Below are 27,737 nucleotides of genomic sequence, written 5' to 3'. Positions count from 1 at the left end.
CTTACCCTAGCCTACCCTTGGGCTTATCATTCTTATTTCATAACTAGCTTACCCTAGCCTACCCTTGGGGGAGGTTGCTTTTTGCAGAAATACACGATGAAACCTTTTTGCAAGTTAAACATAACATTTAAACTGGTTTCATGATTCAAAATGTGTTGATAATTTACAATCAACTTACCAAACTGTGATGTAAAAAGTTCACAGAACATCAGGCATTTTTTTTACCCCTACACCAGAGGCCATTGCAGAACACCAGGGCCGGGGGTTTCGACATGTCTGTGTTAAACATTTCTTAAACATGATGCACAATCAGTAATTTAAATAAATAACTGAAATAGAGATCTGACTGAATGCGAACTCAGGTTGTGAACATTAACCTCCAATGCGAAAAACACAATCTTAATCAGTGTAATCTGTTTATTATTACAAAACTTTATTGATCCACTGCTTGATGTTGGCACCAAAAATATTACATTTCTCACTCAGATAAATCTCTTCCCGTATAGTAAGTGACAGATAGGAGTTTCTGTAAACACTAAATTCTATAGTTACAGTTTTTATTGTATTCCTTCAGATATAGTTATAGACAACGCCCTGAGATTTCTAAACACACGAGAAAATAATGTGTTGGGAAACAAAATCAGGAGCTTTAATGGGCAATTCAAGAGAATAAGTCAAACTCCTCTGTTGATTATAACACATTTTCATTAATTCACAGCTTCCTGTTACTTATAGTCAATGGCAAGAGAAAATATATTAATATATATGTACAATAATAACGAACACCTTCCGAAACATTTGGCAACAAACTCTTCAGGTTCTTGTGATGAGATGCGTCTGTAAACCTACATCGTTCATATTATGGCAGGCTGTTTCATGAGTACTGTGTGTTGGAAATCTTCTTCCACAGCAGTGTCTTCAGGTTGTTCAAGACCAGTGAGTGATGAACCTCCATCTGGCTGGCCAGACCGCTCAGAGTCACACAGGTGCGGAGCTGCTTTTCTAGATCCCCACGTAGGTCTGAGGGGGCTCCGAAGAGCAGATAATCCTGCAACAGCATGCACACTTTTGCGAGATTGGGCTGCACGACCTCAGTGTTGCACTGCTTCATCAGTCGGTCGCAAGTTGCCGTGCAGTCCCGGCCGTATGTGCAGTCGGCGTTAGTCTCACACCTGCGTCCCTTTAGAAAGTCCCGTACGACCGCCTCGGAGGCCACGCTGTGCAGGTTGACCATCTTGCAGTCATATTTGGCGTTGTAGCCCACGTGAAGAGGACTGGCATCACATATAAGGAAACTCCCGTAGGAGCCGTGGAAGACCTCTTCCACAAACTCCAGCAGGCCGATGGTTATGCGGGCTCTGCGAGGCCAAGCCGGAGCAAGCCAGTGATTGAGACTGGAGGTCAGAGCCTCTGGGACCAGAGCCTGCAGGTACTGAGGCACTTCTAGCCTGTAGAGGGAGCTATGGCCAACACGCTCTGTGACATACAAGTCGCCACAGAAGCCCAACAACTTGGGTGTGTGCTCCTTTTCTTGCAGCGCCACCATCAGGAGAAACTCATTGATGTGGAGCAGAGCCCAGATAGACTTGGCCTCTGCTAAAGACACTTTGCTGTCCTGATTGACATCAGCAAGGGCAATAACTCTGTCCACCATGGTGGTCAAGGACGGCTGCTCACCAAGGTTGGTCTGTGGGGGGGAGAATGAAAAGCGGTTGGTTATGGGTTTGACACAAAAATAAATTATCCAAGATTACAGATCTCACTATATATAAACAATAGTTTGTGCTGAAAAAAAAACAACAACCTTAAGATAACTATGCATCCATCTAAGATTATACTATATCACACTATATATAAACAATAGTTAGTGCTGGAAAAAAAAACAACAACAACCTTAAGATAACTATGCATCATCTCCTTGAACTCATCCATCGAGGTTCCACGAGTGGGTTTGTCAAATAAACTGATCTCCTGTCGCAGCACTGAATCCGGAGCGCCGTCAATCCTAACTGGATCTTTAACGCTACACTTGATCACAACAGGAATCTCCTTCCACAGTCCACGGTAAACCTTTGTACATAGAAATGTGAGAACTGATGTCAAATGTCTTTTTTTTGCGTAATGTGTAAAAAAAAAAAACAACAGACACACAAGTATCATTGTCATTTGGATTCAGTCCCATACTGAGTGTAATCCAAGCTATTCTTTCATTCATCACTGCAGGCATTGAACTACTTTTTAATAATCTTTATGAAAACCTTTAAAACTACAGAGAATATATATCAACACAAGACCATGGTGACAAAGTGACAAAATATATTAATATTTATTATTGTGGTCATAGAACAAAATATATTAATATTTATTATTGTGAAAAAGCTCTTATTTTTCTTCAGTTTGTGTGGTTTTAGGTAAATTAATCATTTTAATTATAATTATAACACTTAATATTAATATATTATTGATTCCAAAATCATTAATAACTCATTACTAGGCTTAAATAACAAATAGTAAATACATGGTAATAGTAGTAATTAATAGTAAATAAATAGTAATTTAAGTTAATCTGCCTTTAACTGCACGGGTATCACTTAATTCTCTATGCGTATATAAAAAAATCATTCCTAGACGGATTGAAGACATTTTTATGCCATTGAGAATATTATTATATATTATAAATGTTATTCCTTTTCTAGGTATTCATTGAAAGTTGTTCAACGTAAAAACGGGATGTTTCCAGCTGACAGGATGAATATGAATATCATAAACATCGTGTTGTGAAAAACCTCATTATCATAACTCTGCACATCCTTTTTAGTGTGTCAACACTCAGCTGTTTGTGTGTTTTTGTCTGTACCTGGTGTGTACTGGATGTGGACATGCAGTGCTTCTGGATCAGAGTCCTTTGATCACACAGTGCCTTGCAAGATGAGCCTGATATGATTCCCCTTCTGTAGTGATCACACTGTAAGACACATTTAGAAATGTTACATACAGTTTAACACAGGTTAGTGTTACCTCCATCATTGTTTTTTTAATCTTCACTGTCTGCAAATAATGGCACAAAGATACAAATGATACATCAAAGAGACTGTTAGGAAACTGTTAACAAGGAAATTGTTAATATTCACATAGTTTATATGCAATGTTTCCAAAGTCCATTAGTGTAATTTTAATGTTATTATTGTTATATTATTGCAACAGCAACACAACTCTCATAAGCTCAGCCTGGAACAAGGATCCAGCTCATGTGGCCCTGCCCCAAAAACAACACTTTTTAGCAGAAACCAGGACAACAATGTACAACTCTACCCTTAAGCTCTTTCACATGTGATCAAATGTCACTACCCATTCCCATGTTACGATGTGCTCACACTCATGTAGGTCACCTGTTTGGTGTATGACCTACACTACGTACGTTCATTTCTGCAATCAAAACCCCAGACACAGCACACGTCCTCCACCGGCTTTGGTTTTATCCTGATAATTGAACCTGCAAAATGGAGTGCACTGACATAGAGCAGTCCTCCAATACAGTTATGCAACCAGTTCAAACAATCACAGAATTCAAATCTTTCAGTGAACCAGCCATGGTAAATGTAATGTTCCTCAGTGTCACAAATGTTGATTGAAACTGTGTTCACAGCAGCTGGAGTCTTTGAAAACAGCTGGACACAGCAGGAGGTTGGTGATGTTACAGTGTGGGCTGTGAAGGCTCTATACAGAACAAAACAACAAAACTGACAAATGTCCACAACCGTTTCTTCACCCTCTGGTAAAGACAGTAATGCTGCAGCCCTTTGTTGACTCTGTTGTGATCTAATACTGTAATACTCTATATCACTCAAGGCTTATGTCAGCCTCTAAAGACAAACCTGGTCAAATACACTTAAATTTCTGGAGGATTCTCTGACTTTTTTTTTTCTGCCCTCAATCAAGATACACCAGCTCAGATACGTATTTTAAATGCTATATTTTAAATTTTATATTTTATCCTCAATTAAGATTGTGGTGTTTTTAATCATACTTCTAAAAAGAATAATAATAAGTTGAAATTATTTTTATCAGCTTTTTAAAATGAAATACCCCAAGGTTGAAAAACCCTGGTCTGTACCAAACATTTAAATTAAAATCCCTGAAAAATTGGCCATTATATCTAATTCTTTTGTGTCTAAAAATACTGTCTAATTAACCAGAATCCTAGTTATTCGTTGTATGTCCAGCATTTATACATAATCATTAGTCTTGCGACTCTCATACTGCAGTTTTACCATACTCACAATAATCATATGGCAGACGTGACCACGGCAGAGTTCAGAGTACGAGGCATACTGCATGTAAAGGACCCAGCTGGTGATGAGGATACCCAGCCAGACCAGGAGCAGGTACTTCACCTTGATGGCCGGTAGGCGACTCTTTGGGAGGAAAGAAAGAGTTGTTACTCAAAGGTAATGACAATTAATTCTGAATAAAGACAGTTTTCACTGCATTTAGGTATGTGTGTTAATAAATTATTAGCCTCAGCACTGGGTGTTTCTAAATGCAACAAACTGAACCCCACAAAATGTACTAATAAATACAACAGAGTACTTCGATTGTTTACTAAGATCTACAGTTTAATTTAAATGCATCATAATCTGTTACCTTCACTGAGGCCTGTAACAACAATAATAACTGTGAGGACTGGACCGTGTCCAACCAGCACAGCTGATGTGTTGTGTTGTGTTCACTCTCCTAATCATCACACGTCTTTCACACTCTCGACATTTTGTGACGCATGCGGACTGGTGTACATGGACGCAGGTGGTCCGGGACCCCTCCGAGGGCCGACAGTGACATCATTAATGATTTCTAATGCACAGTATAAATAGTCTGTATACCTGCAGGCCTTTGGACAGTGGGCAGAACAGCACCAAATGGACCAGTCTCCTCACGGCTCTGGGCATCATGAGCGGCTCGGTTGGACAGCAGCGCAGCGAGAGTGCAGTACGAATCTGCGTCCGATCACATCATTACAGAAAAAACCCCGGATCACAACTAAAACCCACGCGGAAAATCAACCCCACCGTGTTTGTTAAAAACAAGTCGACACAAAGGATTGTCTCTTCTCTATACGACGTTTTCAGCACCATTTTTAGAAGAAAACGCGAATCATTTGCCAGGGAAAATGGATCCACGGTGCGTCCTTGAAATTTGGCAAATTCTGATTTGAGCCCCCAAAAATATAAGCAAGAGTATAAAAATAAAAAATAAAAAATATATATATATATATAAAGCGTTGCGCTGAAAAAATATAAGCAAGAGTATAAAAATTAAAAAAAATAATATATATAAAGCGTTGCGCTGTCGCAAAGCCGATCAATGTAGGCGAAGGTAGCGTCCTGACCGTTCAGTCAAATGAACGTCTACATCATTGTGGTTCAATCCCACAACCTCGGTTTCTCAGCGACTCATCTCTGCGCTCCTTTAAAGGGGAGGGGGCTGGGAGATTTTTATTATTATTATTTGGTCGACATAAATGTCCTGCGCTCAAAAACGAAGAAAATTTGAAATAAAAAGCTCTAAGACAGAAATGTATCTATTCACAAAATAAACGCACTCCCCCCCCTCGCCACATATCCTCAATTTAAGCTGTGTTTTCATCGTAAATGTCCTTCTTTGTTATATTCCGGGTGGATGTCGTTCACACCAGGTTTCAACTTACTTCTTTTGTCACGTTTCAGGCCAACTATAAAGTTTCTTTCAGATGTTTTTTTTTTCTTTTTTGGAAAAATAAATCAAATGGAGTTAAAAAAAAATCTCTAATTATAAAATTGTTATTTTTGAGGATAACAACCTGATCAAACACAGCTCAGTATTTGTAAGATCTCTTACGTAAGTCACCTACTTGTACTTGTTACTTTCTTATTCTCTTTGTTGCAGAGACAAACTAACTAAACTATCGCTTTCAATTTGAATAATTCCAATGTGTGGGGCAGCATGAAAGCCAGATTTTAATAAAACAAAATTCATGTCAGTAAACAAGACGTCTTCATAATATTGTGAACTAATGTTGTCCTGGTTTGATGGTAACAGAAATAACAAAACAACATTCAGTGAGAATCCAGTCAAATTTAATGTTTGCTTATGTGTGTTTTTCTTTTATATAATCTATATTAGATGTTGCTTGGTTTTCTTTCACACGACAAGACAAAAAAAGTAGGGTTTACAGTTAAACAGATTTCTGTTCCATGTCGTGGTTCTTAGCCTGTGTAGAAGTGTTTATACAGCAGCAACATTTTACAAAGGTGTTCTGTATTATCAACAGAAATAACAGCAAATAATTAATAAGTATGGCTGGCCTAACAGCAAACTGCTAATATACATCAGAAACAAACATCATCATGTCAATAAACTACGTACAAAAGTATGTACAACAACGTTACCATAAAGAAGACAATGTCTTGAAGCAGTTTCCAACCACTGTGAAACGGAGTTGGGAAATAATGTGAAAAATCATTTCATTTCACTTAATTGGTCTGAAAAGTCTTTTTAATTTTCAATTCTAATTTACTGCAAATAAGTTATATATTTACCTTATGTGAGAGGCAGAACTAAACACTCTCCCACTAGGTGGCAGCCAAATGCTATAAAAACTATATGAAAAAAGGCAGCAACTCAGCTGTTGATGATCGTTTGCTTTCTCCAATTCCTGCACGCATATCAGCATTGATTTTAACTAAACAGGCCTAGGTTGGACAATGAGTAAATAAATTGTGAAAGATTGGTTGGGATTTTTTCACAAATGTCAAATATGTGCTGTGGCTTAAAATAGGTTGGTAAACACTAGCTTGAAGACAGAATTCCTGATTAACTGAATACAGTTAATACAATTAACTGAAGCTCTTATTCTATATTATTTTTGAGTGTATGCACGATGAAGAGAAGCAGACATTAGCAAACTTTTTTGATAACATACTGTATTTAATGTCTCATTCTCAAGAACGAATAATGTCATGAGCTTTCCGGGGTGGGTTTCGACAGGCCGTGAAGAAGCTCCATCTGTCTCCTTTTATCTTTGGCACGTCTGATGGTCATCTGAAACAAACGACAGTACAGCTCCACGGAAACTGGGGTGTCATCATTCCCAGGTATAGGGTATGTTATCAGACTGGGGTTACAGTTCGAGTCCACCACACCTACTGTGGGAATATTCATTTTTGCTGCATCTCTGATTCCCACGTGTTGTTGAAACACATTATTGAGAGTAGACAAGAAGATGAGGAGGTCTGGAAGGCGAACATTGGGGCCGTACTGGACAGGAGCATTCGTAAGGAGACCCCCCTGCCAGTATCGTGTATGGGCGTATTCCCCACATTTCATGGCAGTGCTCTCCACCAGGTGACCGAACTGACGCCGGCGGCTGACAAACAATATAATGCCACCACGATAGGCAATGTGGGCAGTGAAATTAAGAGCCAGCTGAAGGTGCTCTACGGTCTGGTCCAAGTCAATTATGTCCTGGTCTAATCGACATCCATAAAGGTACGGCTCCATGAGCCTGAAAACCACAAGTTGTATAAATCATTACATAATTGGAGATTAATTTCAGCTGAAAATAATTAAACAATATCTTTTGCGACTGGTAGACCTGATCTCTCAGTTCACAAAAAGGAGAACATCAGAGAAATTGTTAAATGGTGCACATTTAAATAAAAAAATAAATAAAAATAAACAAAAACAATGTGAATTTAACTTTTTCGGTTTTGTTTTCAAAGTGAATTTAACTTTTTCGGTTTTGTTTTTTGTATAAGTGTATTGGAATGAACACTTTTTTGTAGCTGGGCTATGGTACAAAGTGTATTGGAATGAATACTTTTTTGTAGCTGGGCTATGGTACAAAAATTAAATACCATTAATATTATTACAAATGTATGATCACTGTAAGCAAGCCTCAAACGCTCATGGTTGGTTCATTTTAGGCTAAAGGAAAAAGGTTAATTGTCAACGTGTTAAAAGTTCTATTAATTAAAATAAACCAAAGAGATTACTTTGCGCAATAAAGGGTAACTGTAGTTATTAGATTTATATTATGGGCTCAATTATTTACATTTTTTGAAGTACAAAAAGTGTGTACAGACCTGTGCCTGCAGCCCTTTTTATGGCCCAGATGTACCCTGGCGTTGAACAAGTCTTTTAAAGAGAACAGCTCAGACACACGAAAGAAATCGGGGTTCTCAAGTGGTAGATTCAGTATCTTTTCTGCATAAAAAAAGAAAGATAGTTTGGGTGAAATCTGTCACCAGTTAAAACTGTATGTGTGTGTTCGGTGCGGTTTCTTCACCTGTAACATCTTCGTTCGGGGGCTGAAGTGGCTCAGCAGACGCTGCTGTGGAATAATGATGTGCTCCACATGAGTAGCCGACTGTAGCAGTCCGCAGCTGTCGCAGCCACAGAAAACCTAAACATGAGGAACAAATGTCAGAACGTTAACTTTTAATGAGCAGCGACAAGACTGTAACACTAGCGACCTAGCTAAGCTAAAGATATAGAATATCGTTTAGCCCTTTTATCGAAACCTCGCAAGAACACCGTAATAAAACACAATGAAGAAACCGGATAAACAAGCAATTATTAGACTGCATCACATGTCTGTTAATATATGTATATTGACAATACCTTTGGTCAGCGCCCGTCCTGCCATGCTTGTATGAAGAGGAAACACGGAAGGTCAACTTTACATCTTCTTCTTCGGTTTCCGGGAGATTTGTCGTACAGCTCTCCTCTTAGCGCATTACTGCCACCTATTGTTTTTACAGCGTTATCTTTCTTTAAGATGGTCAAGAAAATATAATTTAAAATAAATATATTAGATGTTTCGACATAGAGAGACCTAAAGTGGGTTATGTTGTTATTATCCCCGAATTAGGGGTTTTCAATTTACATAATGCAATACTTTGCTAAGCTACAGACCGCTAAAATGGTAAAAGTGCTTTGGAAAAAGACTTCATTGACAAAGATATCCATTAGTAGCTTATAATGTGACAATGCTTTGACATACTGCATAGTATGTTAAGGTTTATATAAATGTACAAATGTTTTTCAACTTGCTAGCAAAGTTTATTATTATTCAGCAATGTAACCGTAATAGAAAAACCCATTTCTTTTAAATAAAACCTGTTAGTGATGCCATGTACATTTATACATGTGGCAAATATGATTCATAAAGCCGATAATGTCTCAAAGAAATGAAATGCATTAAAAAAATACCGAACAATTTGTTAAAGTTTTGATCAGTATACTATATGGTATGGCTTATGGCTTTACTAATCACTTTTTGTGGGTTCTGTGTAGAGGTAGAACACCGGCCATGACTGCATTAATTGCAAGTTCAAACACGTTTTTCTCCGTTGTGATGGTATACCAGATATTTCCCATTGTACATGAACACACCAGCAAGTAGTCTCTATTGTCATGGAAACAGAACTCCCCTACGAGGGTCACAGCAGCAGTTAACTCGAGAAAAAAACAACAAATTTATTGTATCTTTTATCTTTTTTATAAAAAACCTTTTATCTTTGTAAGAATGGGGGTAACAAATGTATGTAAAGGTTAGAAAAGTAAAGGCGAGAGAGACGAACACTATCGATCTGCTGCAAACACTGAAGACGGACAGAAAATATACACTTTTTTTTAACTGAAGGTTTGCCTTTCATTTCTGTAAACGATGGAGGCTGCGGACAACGCAGAAGAGATGACCGTGATAACGCTAACTGTTATCCGTGCTAACAACCTGGTAAGACCTTCCGGTTCTCAATGCTGACACATAAAATGAACTAGAGTTTGTGAGAATTGTATTTTCTGCCGTAACAGCAAGAGTGTTATATCTTATATGATTAATTTGATTAATTAGTTTTTGCCCCTAAAAACTACATAATCTCTGGTAAGATCTGGTAAGTGTAAATATCTTCCAAATTCACCCACCGACAAAAATAAAAAAGTATATGTAATGACATGTAGTAATCTTTTAAAATATTTTTAAAATATACTCACTATCTATTAACTCAGTGATACATCTCGGCCTGTTTAGTTAAAGATAATGCTGATATACTTATAGGAATGGAAGAAAAGACAAAGATCTTCAAAGGCTCCGATTGTCTTTTTTAGTTTTAATGGCCATCTGCTGCCATCTAGTGGAAGAGTATTTAATTGTTCTGCCTTTTACTACACATTGCATAACAAAGTAAAAATATTTGTAATAAATAAATTATAATTTTAAGACCAATTAAGTGAAATTGGATAATTTACGGTGGCACACTGTATCTATATGGATATATGGAAATCAATGATTCGCTGTGGCAACCCCTAAAAAAAACAAAAAGGGACAAAGCTGAAAGAAAAAGTGATATATGTTTAAATGTACATTTTCATTTTAGCATGGAAAGAAAGCTGGACACATGGGTTTTGTGAAGGCTGAGATCAATGGAACTGTGCTGGGGGAGTCGGAGAGGAAACGACTGGACCCTGCAGAGCCCACCGTTGAGTTTAACTTCTCCTGCATCGTACCTTGTCCTGAAAGCACACAGGACTTCACGGTCATGGCCAACAAACCCATTATATGTGAGATGAGTGGATGATGTTGTTCTGTCAAACATACTGTAAAATATGTGTCATATATTCAAAGAGTACTTCAGTCCTTCCCCTCTCTTTTCTCCTCTCCTCTCACATCTTCACGTCTCATCTCTTCAATATCCATGACGATATAATTGTTCATGGTTTGAGGATTTTCACCAGCCTGCATTCAAACTCTGGATCGTTCATTGTGTTGTGGTTTTTCTCTTGTTGTTGGAAAGTGACTATTTTAGAGGTCGCCGCTAAAGCCAGAAAATCTGACACAAAGGCTGCCGTGCTGGGCCAAGCTGTGGTTGATCTTGTACCAGCACTGCAAGGTAAATGTGTTTGAGTTAAAAAACTAAATAAAAAAATGTATGTCTGCACTTTGTGGTTTAAGGTGATGACTGGCTCTCAGAATTTGTTCGGTAACTGCAGAGACTTTCTGTCAGAATCAATGACGTCTCTCTTCTTCTGCCTTCAGGTCAGTGTAGCTTTTCATCCACTGTCACCGTTTATCCAGTATCCAGCTCCACAAAAGAGTTCCTGGTAGGTTTAGTAACACCACACAGTACAGTCTCCAAAATCAAATATATATATTATATGGTATCACTTCAACATCTCATTTTACACATAAACCGTTTGTGGTGTTATTTGTTCCCATCAGCATGCCACCCTGGATGTGTCCGTCAACTTATCAGCTTCGTTGCTGGCCGAGGCAGAAAACTCCAACATGATGACAGTGGTCATAGAGACGGCCTTTTCTGTCCCTGAGACGTGGACAGTGCAGGCGTCTGCCAACACTTCCCCTTTCGCTTACACAGCTGCTCTGGAGATCCCAACTACGGCACAGGTGACTCTGAAGTAGGAAATAGAATATTGGAAAAAAATATTTACTTGTATTTTTTTCCCTCTTATCCAATGGTTTAACATCTTACTACTAGAGTCATATGCATTTCTTATGCCTCCCAGGACGATGAGTTGATGGTTTTCAGTAAGGGCTACCTGAAGCCCGGGGGTCAGAAGGAGGAAAAGCCCAGACAGAAGAAAAGACCATATATAGTTCCGTTGGTGCCAGAGAACCACTTCTTCCCCGGATTATTCTTCCATGAAGAACCTATTGAGCTGGAAGATGGTGAGCTGACTGGCCCAGAGGTAACTGCCAGTATTTTTTTTGAAGTACATGACATTACTGTCACCGATCATGGACTTCAGGCCATCTTCAGGGTTCATTAGAACAGTGGTTCTTAAAACGTTTTTGGTCATTCCCCACTTTGAACAGGTGCCAATTTTAAGCCCCATGTGCCCCCGTCGCCCCAACAAAAACCTTAACAAATTACATTTCAGATTTATTGAACTAATGTCATTTTGAGAAGCACTGCATTAGAGTCAAAGCGTGATACTGACGGCTTGATAACACGACAAGAGACATTGTTTCTATGAAATAATCATCAAACATGGCTTAACGTGGCACAATTTTTTTCCCCCCATTTTACAGCACACTCAGTTCCGTAATGATGTCGAGACCGCTAAGAACAGAGTGAGCTGGGACACAGAGATGTGCTGCTTCATGGACGCAGGAGGAAATGCCAGGTCAGCCAGAGCACAGCACTGTTTTTTAAGAGTAAAAAGTAATGTAATTAAGCCAATCAGCAAGCCCAAAAGAAAAAGAAAAAAATGAAAAGACAAAAACAAGAAACTCATAATAATACTGTAGGTTTGATGATGACACGGGACACGATCCTGAAATGTTGACCAATATCAGACCAATGCTGATCCTTAATATTGGCTGGAGTCATCCCTAATATAGAATGTTAACGCCAGGCTGCGGCAGAGGATCACTGAGAACAGACACTGGCCAGTAGAAGTTATGAGGACGGCTTCTTCGGCTCGAAAAGGCAAACAGGTTTGAAAGCAATGTTTTTAAAAATAATGTCCAGAAATCTTAAATTCAGCCTGTGTTGCATTTAGGGACTTGAGTGATTGATGTGAAGGATTTGTAACAGACAGTTGATGAGCATCCGTCAGAAACCTCCTTCCACGGTTGTGCGTACGTAGACATGGGCCGGCTGCTGTATCCTGGAGTCACCCGTATCCGAGGAGCGTACTCTGTCGTCCCCTGCTTTGAAAACTATCTGGTGAGATACTGCACATGTTAATGATAGATGTTAAGAATGAAATCTTCAATTGAATCTCGAGTGGAGCTTGATTTGTAAACTCTTAATTTACTTTGTGTTTGTGTTCTTCAGACGAGAGCATATTCAGTTGAAAATACCACCACCACTCAAGTAAAATCATGTCAAACCAAGAACAAAGCAGACGTCCCAGGCAACGCAGACGCAAACGTAGGTATTCACTAGACAGCAGCTCACATCCTTACAATACAAATAGACTTCAATGACCTGAAACTGTGAGGTGACAAGTGACATACAGTATGTAGCTCAGCTTCTACTGCAGGACATGTTGTTTAGTTTTAGCTCAGAAAGTTTGAATGTGAATGTTAAGAACACTAGGTTCTAAAACTTTGAATTTTCAAGAAAAAAAGCACTTAGCACTTAATATGAATATGAAAAAAAAAGTTTAGAATTCTCTATTTCTTTCTTTAACATGTGTTAAGTAATAGGTTTATTTAATGTCATTGTTGTTTTTACTAATGTTGTTGATTGAGTCAAAAACACGTTCAGTCTTGAGTGACTTAGTGTTACATTTTTAATGTACAAATAAGCCCTTCTTATTTCTATAACCCTTCACCATATTACCGCCGCGTCCTTGCTGATGTTAGATGTACCTGGAGGCCAGGACTTACCTGATTGTGGAGATTTCCCTGGAGCAACCGCTCATCCCCAAAACATCTCCTGAGGAGCTGAGCAGAAGGTCATTAGGTCAAAACAAAGTCCCGTGGTTTTGTCAGTCGCATCTCGCTACCATCCACTTCCATCCCTGCTGAGCTGTGTCTCTGTTCTTTGCAGGGTGAGAGCACTGATCCCACCCAGACCACCTCCAGCAGGTCCCAGCAGATCAGAAAGGGTAAACAACAGAGACACGAACACAGACAAAATCACAAAACACGCTGGGAAGAAATGAGAGCTTTGTTAGTTTCTAATTATTTTTTTGTTACTCATGTGGTCCTTCAGGCAATATTTGACTTCCACAAACAGGTGGCCAGCGTGGTGGCCCATGTCTCAGACCAGTTTAAGGAGTTAATCGCAGCAGGATGTATCCCATCAGAAGACTTCAGCTGGGAGCAGGCCAGAGTTCAGCTGCTGGGTTCACTCAATGACACTGGGAGATATTTCGCCTTCAAGGAGCAGATGAAGGTCGTACGGACGAAGGTTGTCTTATTGTTGCCGCTGACTCACCGTTGACCGTCACTGTGTTTCTGGTGTGCAGCATGCAGTGGTGAGGCTGGTCCGTGACCAGATGCAGAGGACCGAACCTTTCACTGACTCTCTGGAGCTGCAGGCTTTTGTTAGAAAGCTCTATGTTCTCCTGGTGGATGAAATGCATGTAGCCTTGAATAAAGTAAGACACACACACACACATACATATATACATATACACAGTGGCTCCTCAGTGTACGACGTCCTTGACCTACGGCTTTCAATGGTTACGTCTCCCATAAATGTATTGTTCCATCATTCTGATGCTCCCAGACATAAGTCAGACTCTTCTGATGTCTTTTGTGTCCTAGATCAGGGGTGTCCAACATATGGCCAACGGGCCAAAATTGGCCCACTTAGAGATTAAATCGGGCCTGCTTGAATTCATATACACTTAATGTTAGAAATGTTTTGTCAAATGATATTTCATTAAATATCAATATTTTTAACATACCGGTACTTGTACTTGAAGACGCACGAACACAAAGGGGAAAAACATGGACTTATTGTTATTTATAGGTAATTATAGGTAATTATGTCCAGCCCACTTCAGCTCTCATTATGATGTACCACGGTGTTAGCGTAGGTTAGTGACAGAGGAACCTATGTACAGTATGAGTTCAGACTTGCAGCTGTACGACCCATCGTATGTTTTTTTTTATAGTGTAAATAAGCAGACATGAACATAAATGGTTTTTAGTGTAAATAAGCAGACATGAACATAACACCATACTCTCTTTGTGACATTCTCCTGCCCTGTCAGATTTATTCAGACAGCATTGTTCGTGACGCCGACGACGATCATCATTTATCATGCCCTCAGCTCAGATATTTTGCCAGAGAAGCTCAGCTTACTGGGGATTATGAACAGGCCGCTCTCTACTATCAGGAGGTAAGAACACCACAACTGAGGGTTTTTTAATGTTAAATATTAACAATGACTCTGAGCGACCTCTGTGTTTTTTTTTAATATTTACCTACAGTTGGTAGTGAGGTGTCCCCGTGAGCCTGTCTACAAATTTGCATGGGGCGGGCTCTGCATGCTGTTAGGAGACTACCTGTTGGCTAAAGAGTGTTTCAACAATGCAGTGTCGGTGCAGCAGGAGCACTGCCCCAGGTTGGAAATGCTACTCCACGCTTCTCAGTTTACTGGACTCAGATTAGATTCACTGCAGATTAGAGATGTGAAGTTTGGAATAACGTTCTCGTTTGTTTTTAGTCTGATTATGTGTGGGGTCGTGGAAGCAACATTTGAACGTTACACGGAGGCTAAGACGTTCCTGGAGCAGGCAACCAGCATCGATCCATGCAGTGTGGTGGCCTGGACACTTCTGGGTGAGAGCTGTGGCATTATAATTGTTTGACCTTTGACCCTACCCTGACCTGGCATTTTAGGCATCCTAGAACATCAACTACCTAACCCTACTGAAAAACATGCTCTTCTTTTAAATAAAATTGTCATCATCTTCGCTTTACCATCAACTTTCTGCCATCTAGGTTTGCTCCATGAGAGCCAGAACGACTCCATTCTGGCCGAATGGGCTTTCAATGAGGCCAGGAGACAATTGTGTTTGAACCAAGATTACATCCAGCGATACGGAGATGATGACGAGGTAGAGGAGGAGGAGGAGGAGGACGGGGAGGAGGAGAATAAGAGCAAAGAGGAAAAAGACACCCTGGATGATGAGGATTCGGAAAGTGAACTCTATCAGTCCACTGATACTATTCATCACCTTGGTGACTACAGCAAACGACAAATAGTTCCCTATGTTTTTCAACGGATTTGCATTAATTATAGCTTTTAGACAGACCATCAGCTGACTGCTCTGTTTTATTTACCCTCCCAGATCCAAAGATTCTCGAGAGCGAGACGGAGAGTCTGAAAGACCCTTCAGTGAGACCCTATCCTACCATGACAGTTTCAACAAAAGGTCCTACATCCATTTACATAGAGACTGTCAGGTTCCTCCTGCACAACAATGCTTTGAAGGTAAAAACACACAGAACAAACACACACCAAGTCCTGGTCAGATTCAGAACACAAAACAACAACAACATCATTTTAAACTTTACCCAAAGCCTGTCTCCTCAGAAAGTTCAAAAACACCAACCCTCATCTGAGCCTTTTGTCGTCCTCAGATGGCTGAACACGCTCTGTCACAGGAGCTGCTGTCCTCAAACGGGAGACGCTCCGTTTCCTACCTCTACAACTTGGCCCAGCTGCAGTTCCTTAAGGCTGAATACGACAGCGCCGCTGAGAACCTCAGTCAGGCGTTGTCTCACAAAGAGCGGGTAATAAAGTTTAGATTTACTGCATAATTAATAATGATGTTGTGCACGAACAACATTATAGCACAGCAGTGTGCTACACTGCGAGTTTGAGCACAGTATGCATGTATTTGTTCATCAACCAAAGCCACAGTGTACTATGTACTGTAGTATCACAACAACTGGTACCTTCAACCAATTAGTTTTTGAGTTTTTTAATTGTATAAACACTATGTTCACTAGTTAACAAACCTTATTTAAGAGAAAAAAAAGATTCCAACAGATTCCAGAAGGTACCACAAGTGGTACGTGTGCCTTAGATTGAAAACAACCAGTTTAATACACTGTTTGCTCATTTACAGACATGTAGATCAAATACTAATGATTTAGAATTGCAGCTGCACACTTCAGTGGTCATTTTGGAACAATGCTGAACAACACAGTTGAAGTGCATTAAATGTGACGTTGATGTGACGTGAGGCTGCCAGTGTCAGAGTACTGTAGGGTGACAGCCGCTCTTATTTAATGAGCATCTCTTCCTAACACTGACCTGTGAATCTGTCCACCATATGGGCAGGATGCAGACATGTGGGCTCTGATGGGCCACTGCTATTACCAGCGCGGAGCCCTGAATGACGCCCGGGAGTGTTACGACCGGAGCCTGAGTTTCCTGCAGAACCCGTCAAACCTCGTCTTCCTCCGCATGGGATCCATCTATCTCCAGCAAGAAAGTGTGAGAATCTGTAATTATTTGACAAAAAAAACCCAACATAAAACAAACATAAAAATGGAAATTGTGCAGTTTTTATAACACAATATACAAACATAAAACAAACACAATATACATAACACAATATACGTAGTTGGTTAACTACTTTTTTTCATATTTTTGGACAGTATGAATTAGCCAAAATGGTCTACCTGAAGGCTTGTGAGCAGTTTCCCTCCAGTCTGACTTGGCTGGGTCTGGGCACAGCCTACTTTGGGGTAAAAACTTCACTTTTAGACAAAAACGACAACATTTCTTACAAGGCTAAAGTTAACAATTTAGGAGAAAATGTTTTTAGTAAAAATATATTTAAATATATGTGTCTGTTTTTGTGTTAGTCCAAGGAGCTGGAAATAGCCGAGGAAGCTTTCACCGAGGCCAACCACTTGAACAACCAGAATCCAGAAGTGTGGGGATACCTGACGCTAATTTGCCTCAAGGTGAGTGAATGTGACATCCTGAACAAAACTTTACTTTACTTTGTCCACATTAAGGTCTCCCTACTTTCAATATGTCACGATAGAATGTGACAAAATTATATGAGTATCCCACAGTTCTTCATCTACTTTCCTAAGATTTTAGTTCAAGTATTGGTTCGAACGAAGAATATATTTAAAGTAAAGTAGGGTTGAATAACAGTTGTTAACAGTTTTTGATATGGACATGAGCAGTAAGGTGAAAATACAAAAAACAACAATAAAACCCAAAACAAGAACAATGAGTGTTCTGAAGTTGTCTTTAACGTCGTCTTTGTTTTTCAGACTGGGAGACAAGAGGAAGCAGAACATTTTTATAAATATGCAAAAAGGGTGAGTGATTTGTCTGGAAGGGTTAATCTTCTAAACCTATATAGAAACCCCCCCACTGTAAATTTACACATCAGGACAGTTGATGTTTTTGTCATTCCTTACTGTAACACATAATATATTCATTTGAGGTTATTTTTCTGTCTCTTAACAAAACTTTTTTTTTTCCATTTTTAAAGTTCAACCTGCAGAAGGAGTCACTCCTCAAAGAGATCAACGAGCTGCAAAGTCAGCTGCGATTCAGTCATCTGTCTTAATGCTTTGACAAAAGATCCGGACATACCAATACTTATACAAAGTAATTAAACAATATTTGATACAAACTGTTGCTACTGTACTTGGATTTGGTCAGAGAAACTGCAGTAACATTAGCCTTACCTTCATGTTCAAATCTAGATCCCTCACTTAAAATCCATCGACATTTAGAGTCAGAGGAGAGTGAAACTAATTTTTGCCATTATTTTATTGAGAATCCAACAGAACTTCCTCACCTGTAGCTTATGTATTGTGAAGCAGCAAAATGTGAAGGTATAAAAAAAATATAACTCCTTAGAACAGGAACGTGGCAACAGAAATTCAGTATTAAACTGCAAAATAGAATAAACTCTAAACATTTCATTTGAGAGGAAAACATGTAGTACTGATGTTGATGAAACAGAATACTGATGTTTTTGTAACCCTAGCATGTCAAATTCTATATGTTAAAAGTTAAATAACAAATACATAATGTGTGCAACAGCACAAAAAAACGATTTTAGTACAAACTAAAGCTGCAGACTGAAAAGGAAGTTTTAGCGTGCTGTGCTGTACGGCCCTGCGCTGTATCTGTCCTGCAACAAAGACAAAAGTAGTTAAGTTTTGGTTTTTTAGCAGTGTGTGACTGTGTTACTATGAAGGTCAGGGCTTCATACCTGTTGACTGACACAAGCTGGAGCTTTCTTTTGACAGCATTTTCCTGCAAGCATCGCATGTTAAACATTACTGCACCTTTTTAAATGACTCTTTCAGGACATTCAGGAGACCTGAACTGCAGCACAATGACACAGTTGTAACACAGTTGTACCTGGAATTTTTCAGGCAGGTACCTCCTGAACATCTTGCTCCTTTCCTCTGTGTTCAAAGCTATGTAAGAACTGATGGTTATGCCGGGGTCAATAGTTCGGGACAAAGACCTGAGTAAGGCAAAGCAGGACAGAGATTAAACTCTTAAGGCATTAACATGGAACAAGGCTCGCTGTCGTTTGAATCACACTCTTTATTACACAGTTGCACTTAAAAGACACAGCAAAATGTTTGTTTTTTTTATGTGATATGAAAATGAAGGGGAGAGAGGGACACCTCTTACAAAATATTTACAAATCCTAGCAATGCACAGCATGTTCAGTTACTTTATTTATTTATTTTTTTAAAAAGAAAAATAAATAGCTATTTTTACATAAGAAATTCTGATATTTTTTAATGTGACAAAGAAAATGAACAGTGAATTACAAGATTAGCAAAACAGACTGACAAATATTGGGCTTTTGGAAAATTCATGAAAAGTCCATGACTGTAGTAGTAGCATATAAACAACCCAAATATAATAACACATCTGTGACTTTAAAAATACTACAATAAACTAAGAGTAATGTGTCTGAAAAACAGCTTTATAACATCTTCAGAGCATTTAAGGAATGACATGATAGTTGCAGACGTTTGTGATGAACAGGTGCCTTAAAAAAAAGTTGAAAAATGTATCTGTCCCATTTTGTTCTTTAGCAGCCTGGAGTGAAGCACCTAGATATGTTCAAACCATAAAGATAATTTACTCAACTGTAAACCAGTCAATTAACATTATCCACACCAGTGAATGGTCTCAATCACTATCTTTTAGCCTTAATTCGAACAAATCACATTTGGTCCCACTTAAAGGACGTGATCAATGGCGAGAGCAAACCGCGACCCCTTGTGGTGGTTTAGGATAATCCTTCTCTAAGGCCTGTATTCTGGACTTGTCATTCGTCTTAAAAAACAAGTCTTAAGAAGTCACCGTTTGTTTCAAAATAAATCAAAACTTTGCACCTAACCACAAAGATTCTCAAATGTGTCTGTTAAAAAAAACAACTTCAGTATTTGACAATGACAAACAGTACACGGGATGTATAGTAAATGCAAATGAAATGATCCTCAGATTCCCCCTGAATGATCCAACACATAATGTGTTTATGCTGATGATATAACATGTATTGTATTATGATCCCAGCTCTAAATCTTTTCATATGTGGGTTGTTTATTTAGTTGGTATTTTCAGGAGTTCTTAAGCAATAGCTGAGAATAGAACGACAATGATACTAATTACAAAAGGAGGGCCAGGGGGTGTTGCCCTGAAGGTTAAGGAACCATTGCTGTATTGCTTTTGAGGACGTTGGGATATAAATTAGCAACATTGAACAAAATCAGTTTGTATTGGTGATATCACATGATAAAAATGTACAGATAGAAACTGTTTTGTGTCAATACACGAACAGGCGATGCTTCCGTGTGTACAAATGATTTGACTTGATATACTTATAAGAAGGAACCGATCATTTCTTCAGGTTGTATAAAAGTTGGACTCTGGATACTGATGGTATTCGACAGTGTGACCAAAGGAAATACTTACAATGTTGCAAAGCCCTGCTTCACTGGGTCTCCTGTGTTGTCTGACTCACACTCTGCCTCATCTACAAATTCTTCCTCTTTTTTTTCATCTATCTTCAAGGGTTCACTTTCCTCTTTAACTACAATTGTCAGGTCCACTCCCGCCTTTGCCTCTCTCTGTTCTCTGCTGCGAACCTGGACGTGGTTGGTTCTATCAGATTCTAGTTCCACGAACACACTCTTGTCCTTAGAAATGTGCACCATACTCTCCGTCTCTCCTTGTACAGGACAAGGGGACCTGAGGCTGGTCGACGACATTCTTGAAAATGATACTCTTGATTGCTGGTTGGCAGTTGACGAACAGGTCACAACAGGTGGTCTGTGTGGGCTATGTACAGTCTTCCCTGTAGAACATGGGAATGGTGAATGGCCCGGTCTGTGTGGGCTATGTACTGTAGAACATGGGAATGGTGAATGGCCGGACGTTATTGTGGAGGACCAGGCAGCAAGGGGAGTCTGTGTGCTAGTGGATGTAGAGTGGATGCTTCTGCTTGGATACGGTAGAGATGGAGTGGGTGCTTCTGCTTGGATACGGTAGAGATGGTGTGGTCTTGTTGATTTTGGACGTTGTGATATGGAATGGTACTCGAGTGACAGTCCTTGGGTCAGAGAGAGGGAGTTTCACGCTTTGGTGCCACTTAACTGAATCAGAAAGGGCATAGGCTACACTGTGGCTCAAATCTGGCTCAACTCTTTCCATCATAATTGCAACTTCCTGCATATCGACTCTTCCGACACAGGGCTTCATTTGTGTAGTTCTAGCAGCCCCTGCTCCATCTGCTGGTTGCAGTAGACTGGGACTGCAGGTCGTAGCTGAGCAAGTACGTGAGAGAGAGTCAAAAGTTGGGAAATCTGGCATCAATGTCTGTGTTGAACTGTCTTGAGATGTGTTATGAGATAGTCCAGATGAAGGGGTGGTGTAACGTTCTCTTAGACTTCCATCTTTATTCTGAGCTGGACTGTGAGTAACAGCAGGGTCAGTCTTTGACACAACTGTATCTTGGTCCTTCTGTGCCGTTGAACCTCTGGCCTTTTCAGCCAGAAACCTTCTTATTTCTTGTTCAATGCTATCGTCGCTATCTACTGAACTACTATCGTCCTTTGTCTGTGGAGCATTTAAAGGATTTTGATCTTCGGTATATTGCTTTATTCCCGTTTCAAGTCCATGCTTGTTATTTGTATCCATTTGTTTATGCTGCAACATGCCCTTTTTATTTAATTCACTTTTGTCCTTCATAGCGTTCTTAATCTTTTGCACTTTTTTTAAGCCACAAGGCTTAAGTCCTTTCTTTTGTGACGTATTACTTGATAGTGGTTGATCCCCCTGAAGGCATTTCTTTGATTTTTGCTTCAAGTCTTTCGTCTTTTTCTTTGACTTCTTTTTTGTCCTGAGCAGGTCTTTTATGGCAGTGTCCAGGTCCTCGTCACTGTCTAGCGAGCTGCTTTTCTCTCCACTTTGCTCTGGTCTGGATGTAACTATCGGTGCACTCACCTCTTTTTGATCAGGCAGATGTTTAGATGCAGATTCTTCTGTGCCCGAACCATTTAGTGTTACCTCTTTCCTTCTATTTCTCTGTGCCAGTGACAGTTTGGGATATCTCTTTTGGATCACGACTTGTTTTTCTTTCACTTTGTTCAACTCACTTGTACTTTGAGACACAGTAGAGGACGGTGGCTGTTTGTGCATTTGGGCCTTCTGCTCCAGAAACTTTCTGATTTCTTGCTCAATGCCATCTTCACTGTCAATTGAGCTGTCATCACTTTCTTCATCCGGCTGAGGAATCGCAGGCTGCAGGGCAGATTCAGCGGGGGCACAGCTGCCTAGCTCCATGTTTTGATGAAAGACCTCGGGCATAACAGTTTTTGAAATGTCCAATATTGCCTCGGCACACATAAGCTCTGCAGAGGTATTCACCTTGGAGAGGTTGGGTGTAGGTTGATGCTTGAAACATTCTCCTTTAAATAAAAGTAATCCATTTCCTTTGCCGTTCTGGCTTTCTTCTGTCAGCATGTCGTTGGGTGGGACAGCAGATGTTTTAGAAACTAATGTCATTTCTTTATCAATTTTGATCTTTTTCCTTGACAATTTGTTTTTCTTTGTAGTCTCAGTGCTTTTACTTCCGACAGTGTGCGTAAGGGACTTACTATTAGGACTGTTTGTGTGTGTAAGTTGCTTTAACACTTCCTTATGCTGTTCAAGCTGGTAGCTGCGGATAGCTTCTTCAATGCCATCGTCACTTGTGGAGTCTGAATCATCTTTGTCTGAACGTTGACCTAAGGGTTCCTTTCTGATCTGCAACTGCTGTTTCTCCAGCTGATATTTCTGAATGGCCTCCTCAATGCCATCGTCACTACTTGAATCAGTGGAGTCCTCCTTTGCCTTCATTGCAACAGTGCGACACTCTTTGGAATACAGGGGAACGTTGGTCATAGTATTTTTACTACAATTCAAATTGTTAACGTTGTCATCAGAAGAGGCCTTGATTTTTATATACTTTTTGATGGGTATAACAGCTGGTGCAGCCAGGACACTTTTGGGATAAGTGTTGCCTGCAATCAAATGTGTATTGTTTACAGAGGTCTCCTTAGTCATCTCGGAAGTGGGCGTATTTTTCCTCTGAATTTTTGAAGAGGGCAGCAATGCAGGGCACGGATCTGCTTTACGCTTGTGGTTGTCCTTCTCTTTCAGGTATTCAGCGATTGCCTCTTCAATCCCTCTATCCACAGAATCATCACTGTCAGTGTCACTGCTCTCAACTTTGATTGTGGAGGACACGTTTGTCGGCTGAGTTATGGAGGACACCTTCATTTTAGATTTGACTCCCGCATATGCCTCGCCCGCAGCCTGGCATTTTAGAAGACGATTGTCTCGTCCTGGAAGCACATTTCCCTCGACCTCATCGCCCATCTCAAGTGAGGACTGGCTGCTCCTTAGGCTCTCTATGATCATCTGGACCTTATTTGAGATAGGTGTGCCTCTGGTTGACAACTCTGCGTCAGAGTCACTGAAGCACTGAAGGCTAAAGCCTCCGGGTGGACGACATGCTCTCCATTCTGTTTGCCTCACAGCGACAGGAGGTGCATTCATCAAGTACATTCTAGTGAAGTAGGGTGAGGTCCTTGACCACGGGAGTGCAGACGCCTCCGATTCCAATTACATGGTTCGGCCTAAAACAGAAATCAAGGCCAAAGGAAAGTTAACCAACAATGGAAGGAAAAAACATCTGTGAATATTGTGCATATTTTCATTAGAAAATATATTGATATGCAATCAATATCAGAAGCCATCACACACTAAAAAACACCAGGGCTGCTTATTGTAGTATTTTTTAGTTACATTTCTGAGAGAAAAACTGGTGCAGCATCTTTATAAAACATGACTATTAAGACATATTATGTATTTGCCTGTATTTATTAATTAATTAAAATACATTTGATTTTAAATCTTATAAAATAAATGTTTATTTACACATCGTTATAGTGTGGAAAAAAATCACACTTCGCAGTTTTAAATCGCGCCCCCTAGTGGTAGCTTGAGCGTTGGGTACCGGCACGACAGATCAAACATATCATTTAAGGATTTACATTTTACAAAAACATAGTCCCATCCTGCAGAACTGGGCATTGAATTGTTGAAAATGCAGAAGACCTTGGGCCATTTCAATTTAATAAAGTGCACACAACACCAAATGAGCAGTAATTAAATGACTTTAACTTAATTGTCCCAAAATGAACCTGCAGCCTGAGGGCAGTTGTCCATTTTTTTCCACTTGGCAACACTGCCACGGGGCTGTGACTGGAGTGCCTGATCGAAGATGTATAAGGTCTAGGAAAACTTTTCTGTTTAGCAAAAACTAAATAATCATTAGGCATTTTGAACAACACTCCTTTTAAATCTAAAATCCTATTCACATCCTACATGCGCTTCTGAAAAAAGCTAAAAACAGACTGTACTGAAACAGGATATTCATATTTATTAAAATATACATTCAAGTTCTTTAATTAGAACTAGTGGGATTGTGGGATAGGTGAAATCAAATCTTCCAAAACTACTTCATAGCAAGCAGGAACAATACCAATACCACTGTTGCCTTGAAAAAAATGTGTGTATGACTATAGTTGAAAAAGCTTTTTCTATTAAATCTCTATTATCCCAGAGCATTTAGCTTCCTTACCCCCCACTGCCCAAGAAGGAGGGGCTTCAACTGGGCATGAACACACTGGTAATAATAAACTAATATGAACCTAAATCTGTAACTGGGTCAACACCTCCCTCCCTCCCCACAGAAAAAGATCTATAATAGAACTAAGAGATACAATTTGGAATAGATATAAGATGATATGTATCAGGGTGATTACAATACACAGTGCCTGGTGTTATACCAGATGTACTATTTTTTTTCTTCTTCTTCCTGATACGTCAAAAACTACGAACAGCTTCTGACATCTATACTGTACTTGGATGAAAATAACACTTTTTCAATTTGCAGTATGAGCTCAGATCAAAGGAACTATTTTCAATGGCATGTATGTAATTCATGTTTTTAAATTACCTTTACTGAGTGAGTATGAAGTATGGAGGAATGAAAGTGCCCACATAAATAAATACATAATTAAATATTTACTCAAATGCGCCATTAATTAATTAAAATTGGAATCAGATACACAAATGAGTGACTGATTAATCAAAATACCAATACATATAAATGTTCACTATTTAGTTAATTTTTTCATGACATTGATGATAATCAATCACTAAACCATAATAAAGCAGTAACAGGTGTTTGAAAAGATGTTTCCTTATGCAGAGTAAAAAGGACAAGACAATAATGCAATCGATATATTTATAGACATATGCTTCAATTGTTGCACTTTAAGATGCAGTTGGATTTCTGTTAAATCACTGGTTCTTTATTATCTTTTTGCAATTTTATAAAAAGAAATACATTGCTAAATTTCTGTTAAATCACTGGTTCTTTTTTTTTTTTTTTTCAATTTTATAAAAAGAAATACATTGCTAACAAAAGTCAGCACAGTTGTTTTTTGTCAGGTTAGACCTATATTTTAGTATTATCCTCCAGTCAATGTACAGAAAAGCTCATAAAGCAATATTCTGTATTTCTATATAACACAACAAAACAAATAATAAAATAATGAAAAAAAAAGAAGTCACAACGCCCCGGATGATTAAAAAAATGCAGCCTTTGGCACATCACAACAAATTATTAGGACTGTGTGACGAGCTTGGAAGTATTTAAACGAATCCTGTAAAATAAAATAAAAATGTCCCACTTACGAGTACATCGCCATTGGCCATTCAACAATGTTAACGCGTATCGCACAGAGCGATAATACCGTCTTTTTAGTCACATCTACGCCAAAATATCAAACCTCCCCTCCCTGTTCGGTGAGCCTGCAGATGGAAGGTACCAAGCGACTAAACACAGACACAGTTTCCCCGACAACTGAGAAGCTTTACCAGAAAAACAGAACTGCTGTATCCGGCTGAAGACCGGGAAAGGACAATCGGCCATCACAGACGCCCCGCTGCAAAATACCCGGTAGCTTACTGTATAGAAAATGAAGAATTGTGGCTAAAAGACTCTTAAAACCTTAGCTACACGCCAACTTAGTTTTGACACATCATGTGTATAAAGAAAGTTTCTCCAGTCCTGTCAACATTATTGGACAGCTTTTTTAACCGTACTGTACAACAAAACAGCGGCGAAGCAAGCATTTCCTTCCGGATGGCTGTTCCCGGTTGTTACAGAGCAACCACGGTTGTCCACGTAACACCCTAGCGGCACAGACTACGCAAACGCCCGGCGTGCGGCGCCAGGAGACTCCGCAGAGCAACCATGTTTCTGGTGAGCAACTGTGGTTGTCAAAACCGGCCACAGTCGTATGTAACATCTCCAAATGCAACTTTGTGGCCAAAAAAGAATTCACTGGATCAATAAGAAACCCCCTGGTCGAGAACTTAGCGAGAGGACGAGAGACGTCCGAACGTTAACCGTAGCTAGTCGTTGGCTAGAACGACACAAGCGGGCCTCCAGGCTGCTGCAACCCCGGCATTTTCTCCGGCTGAGAAAGCCTTTGTGTTGGGCCACAGCTTCCACTCCTAGCCTTGGTTATTTTCTAAAAGGAAAACCCCGAAAATGCTCGACAGTGTAGAAGTTTAACTTACCTTTCTGTAATACAAACAAGGCAACTACGACTGTAGGATGATCATTTCAACGTCCGCTTAAGAAATGCGGAAAGCGCGGAGGAGATGTGTCTGTGTCCGTCGCCAGCTCTATGACACCGCCGCCTGAAGCTCTCGCTGTCGAGTCCCCCCTCCGCTCGGCTCCGACTACCGGGTGGACAAGCTTCCTTCAACCCCAATGCCCAGCCTTGCCTTTCAAATATGGCACCAGCGGTTCTTGCCCTCATTGATGATACGCACTTTTTATTTAAACGGTTTTTTTAATACATTATCATACACTTGGACTTCTGTCAACATCCGTCTCAAAAGTTGGCGGTTAATACTATCAGAGGTTGTAAAAGTTTTCTCACCGAATGACAATAGAAATTATTTGTAGTATCGATTTTAACCCTTATATTTCGCCTTTTGTCTATGCTGTATTATCCCGTTTATTTTAATTCTTGAAATTAATTAATCGAACTAGATACAGATAACATGTTATAATTTTGTATAAATATTCTTAACGTTATTAACATTCTCAACCTTTGAAAGTGATTACAGCCTTATTTTTAGTTTAACAGCTTATAGGCGTTTTTGTCGAAAATACGATGTTTTCGATGTTTATTTACATCTTATGTTCGCTCCAATTATTACAGATGTACCGCCATGTTTCACCAGCAGGGCTACTCTAGTGTCCTCACAATCAGCAAGAGAAAAATACTGTACTTCATTTATCCTCAGGCGCAATTGATGGTATTACAAGCAGCACATTAAGCAGCTTAAAAAAAACATATATATATGATAAATACATCAGAAAAATTTTAAAAAAGGGAAAAGTTCAAAGGCTATGAAAAGGAAAATACATATATATATATGATAAATACATCAAAAAAAATTAAAAAAGGGAAAAGTTCAAAGGCTATTTATTGCTAGTTGTACTAGTTGAGCCACACAATGGCAATTGTCATTTGAACACATTTACTTTTTTACACTTGCGTCTCCATATGTGGACCAACTGTCCAAGGGAGGGGTCTCAAACTCAAATAAGGCCACTGCTATTG

The 27,737-nt window shown here is 39.5% G+C and overlaps 4 protein-coding genes across 9 annotated transcripts; 1 reads left to right on the top strand and 3 right to left on the bottom strand.

Moving 5' to 3' along the window:
* Positions 1-334: 334 nt before the first annotated feature.
* Positions 335-5,228, bottom strand: dipk1b (divergent protein kinase domain 1B). Its single transcript, XM_008325744.3, has 5 exons — positions 4,881-5,228; positions 4,281-4,415; positions 2,858-2,965; positions 1,894-2,070; positions 335-1,687 (listed from the first exon to the last, which is right to left on the bottom strand). The coding sequence occupies exons 1-5, from the start codon at positions 4,947-4,949 to the stop codon at positions 875-877; spliced, it is 1,302 nt and encodes a 433-aa protein (XP_008323966.1). The 5' UTR covers positions 4,950-5,228; the 3' UTR covers positions 335-874.
* Positions 5,229-6,096: 868 nt separating this feature from the next.
* On the bottom strand, positions 6,097-8,798 carry mrps2 (mitochondrial ribosomal protein S2). The gene is made up of 4 exons (XM_025062284.1): positions 8,659-8,798; positions 8,324-8,440; positions 8,121-8,241; positions 6,097-7,540 (listed from the first exon to the last, which is right to left on the bottom strand). The coding sequence occupies exons 1-4, from the start codon at positions 8,681-8,683 to the stop codon at positions 6,994-6,996; spliced, it is 810 nt and encodes a 269-aa protein (XP_024918052.1). The 5' UTR covers positions 8,684-8,798; the 3' UTR covers positions 6,097-6,993.
* A 135-nt stretch (positions 8,799-8,933) lies between these two features.
* Positions 8,934-18,131, top strand: cfap70 (cilia and flagella associated protein 70). Its single transcript, XM_008325748.3, has 25 exons — positions 8,934-9,775; positions 10,416-10,599; positions 10,833-10,928; positions 11,075-11,139; positions 11,258-11,443; positions 11,563-11,745; positions 12,089-12,183; positions 12,415-12,496; positions 12,597-12,728; positions 12,840-12,935; positions 13,373-13,464; positions 13,560-13,617; positions 13,725-13,907; positions 13,981-14,112; positions 14,734-14,862; positions 14,954-15,087; positions 15,190-15,305; positions 15,468-15,707; positions 15,818-15,960; positions 16,110-16,262; positions 16,816-16,971; positions 17,136-17,225; positions 17,346-17,447; positions 17,769-17,816; positions 17,993-18,131. The coding sequence occupies exons 1-25, from the start codon at positions 9,707-9,709 to the stop codon at positions 18,068-18,070; spliced, it is 3,042 nt and encodes a 1,013-aa protein (XP_008323970.1). The 5' UTR covers positions 8,934-9,706; the 3' UTR covers positions 18,071-18,131.
* Positions 18,132-18,499: 368 nt separating this feature from the next.
* On the bottom strand, positions 18,500-27,459 carry ppp1r26 (protein phosphatase 1, regulatory subunit 26). 6 transcript variants are annotated; one of them, XM_025062283.1, is made up of 7 exons: positions 26,680-27,458; positions 21,037-23,660; positions 20,894-21,002; positions 20,455-20,845; positions 18,877-18,985; positions 18,725-18,768; positions 18,500-18,638 (listed from the first exon to the last, which is right to left on the bottom strand). In XM_025062283.1, exons 2-7 carry the CDS (start codon positions 23,587-23,589, stop codon positions 18,605-18,607), a joined length of 3,240 nt encoding a protein of 1,079 aa, XP_024918051.1. In that variant the 5' UTR covers positions 23,590-23,660; positions 26,680-27,458; the 3' UTR covers positions 18,500-18,604. The 6 variants fall into 6 exon arrangements, with proteins under 6 accessions (XP_024918051.1, XP_024918050.1, XP_024918049.1 ...); XM_025062282.1 differs by having other exon boundaries at positions 18,503-18,643; XM_025062281.1 differs by having other exon boundaries at positions 18,539-18,768; positions 20,455-20,824; positions 20,882-20,959; positions 21,003-23,660; positions 26,680-27,459.
* Between the last annotated feature and the right edge of the window lie 278 nt (positions 27,460-27,737).

Source organism: Cynoglossus semilaevis, chromosome 14 (genome assembly GCF_000523025.1).
Source record: "Cynoglossus semilaevis isolate Cse_v1.0 chromosome 14, Cse_v1.0, whole genome shotgun sequence".
NCBI lineage: Eukaryota > Metazoa > Chordata > Actinopteri > Pleuronectiformes > Cynoglossidae > Cynoglossus > Cynoglossus semilaevis.
This window is presented reverse-complemented; position numbering and strand designations above follow the sequence as displayed.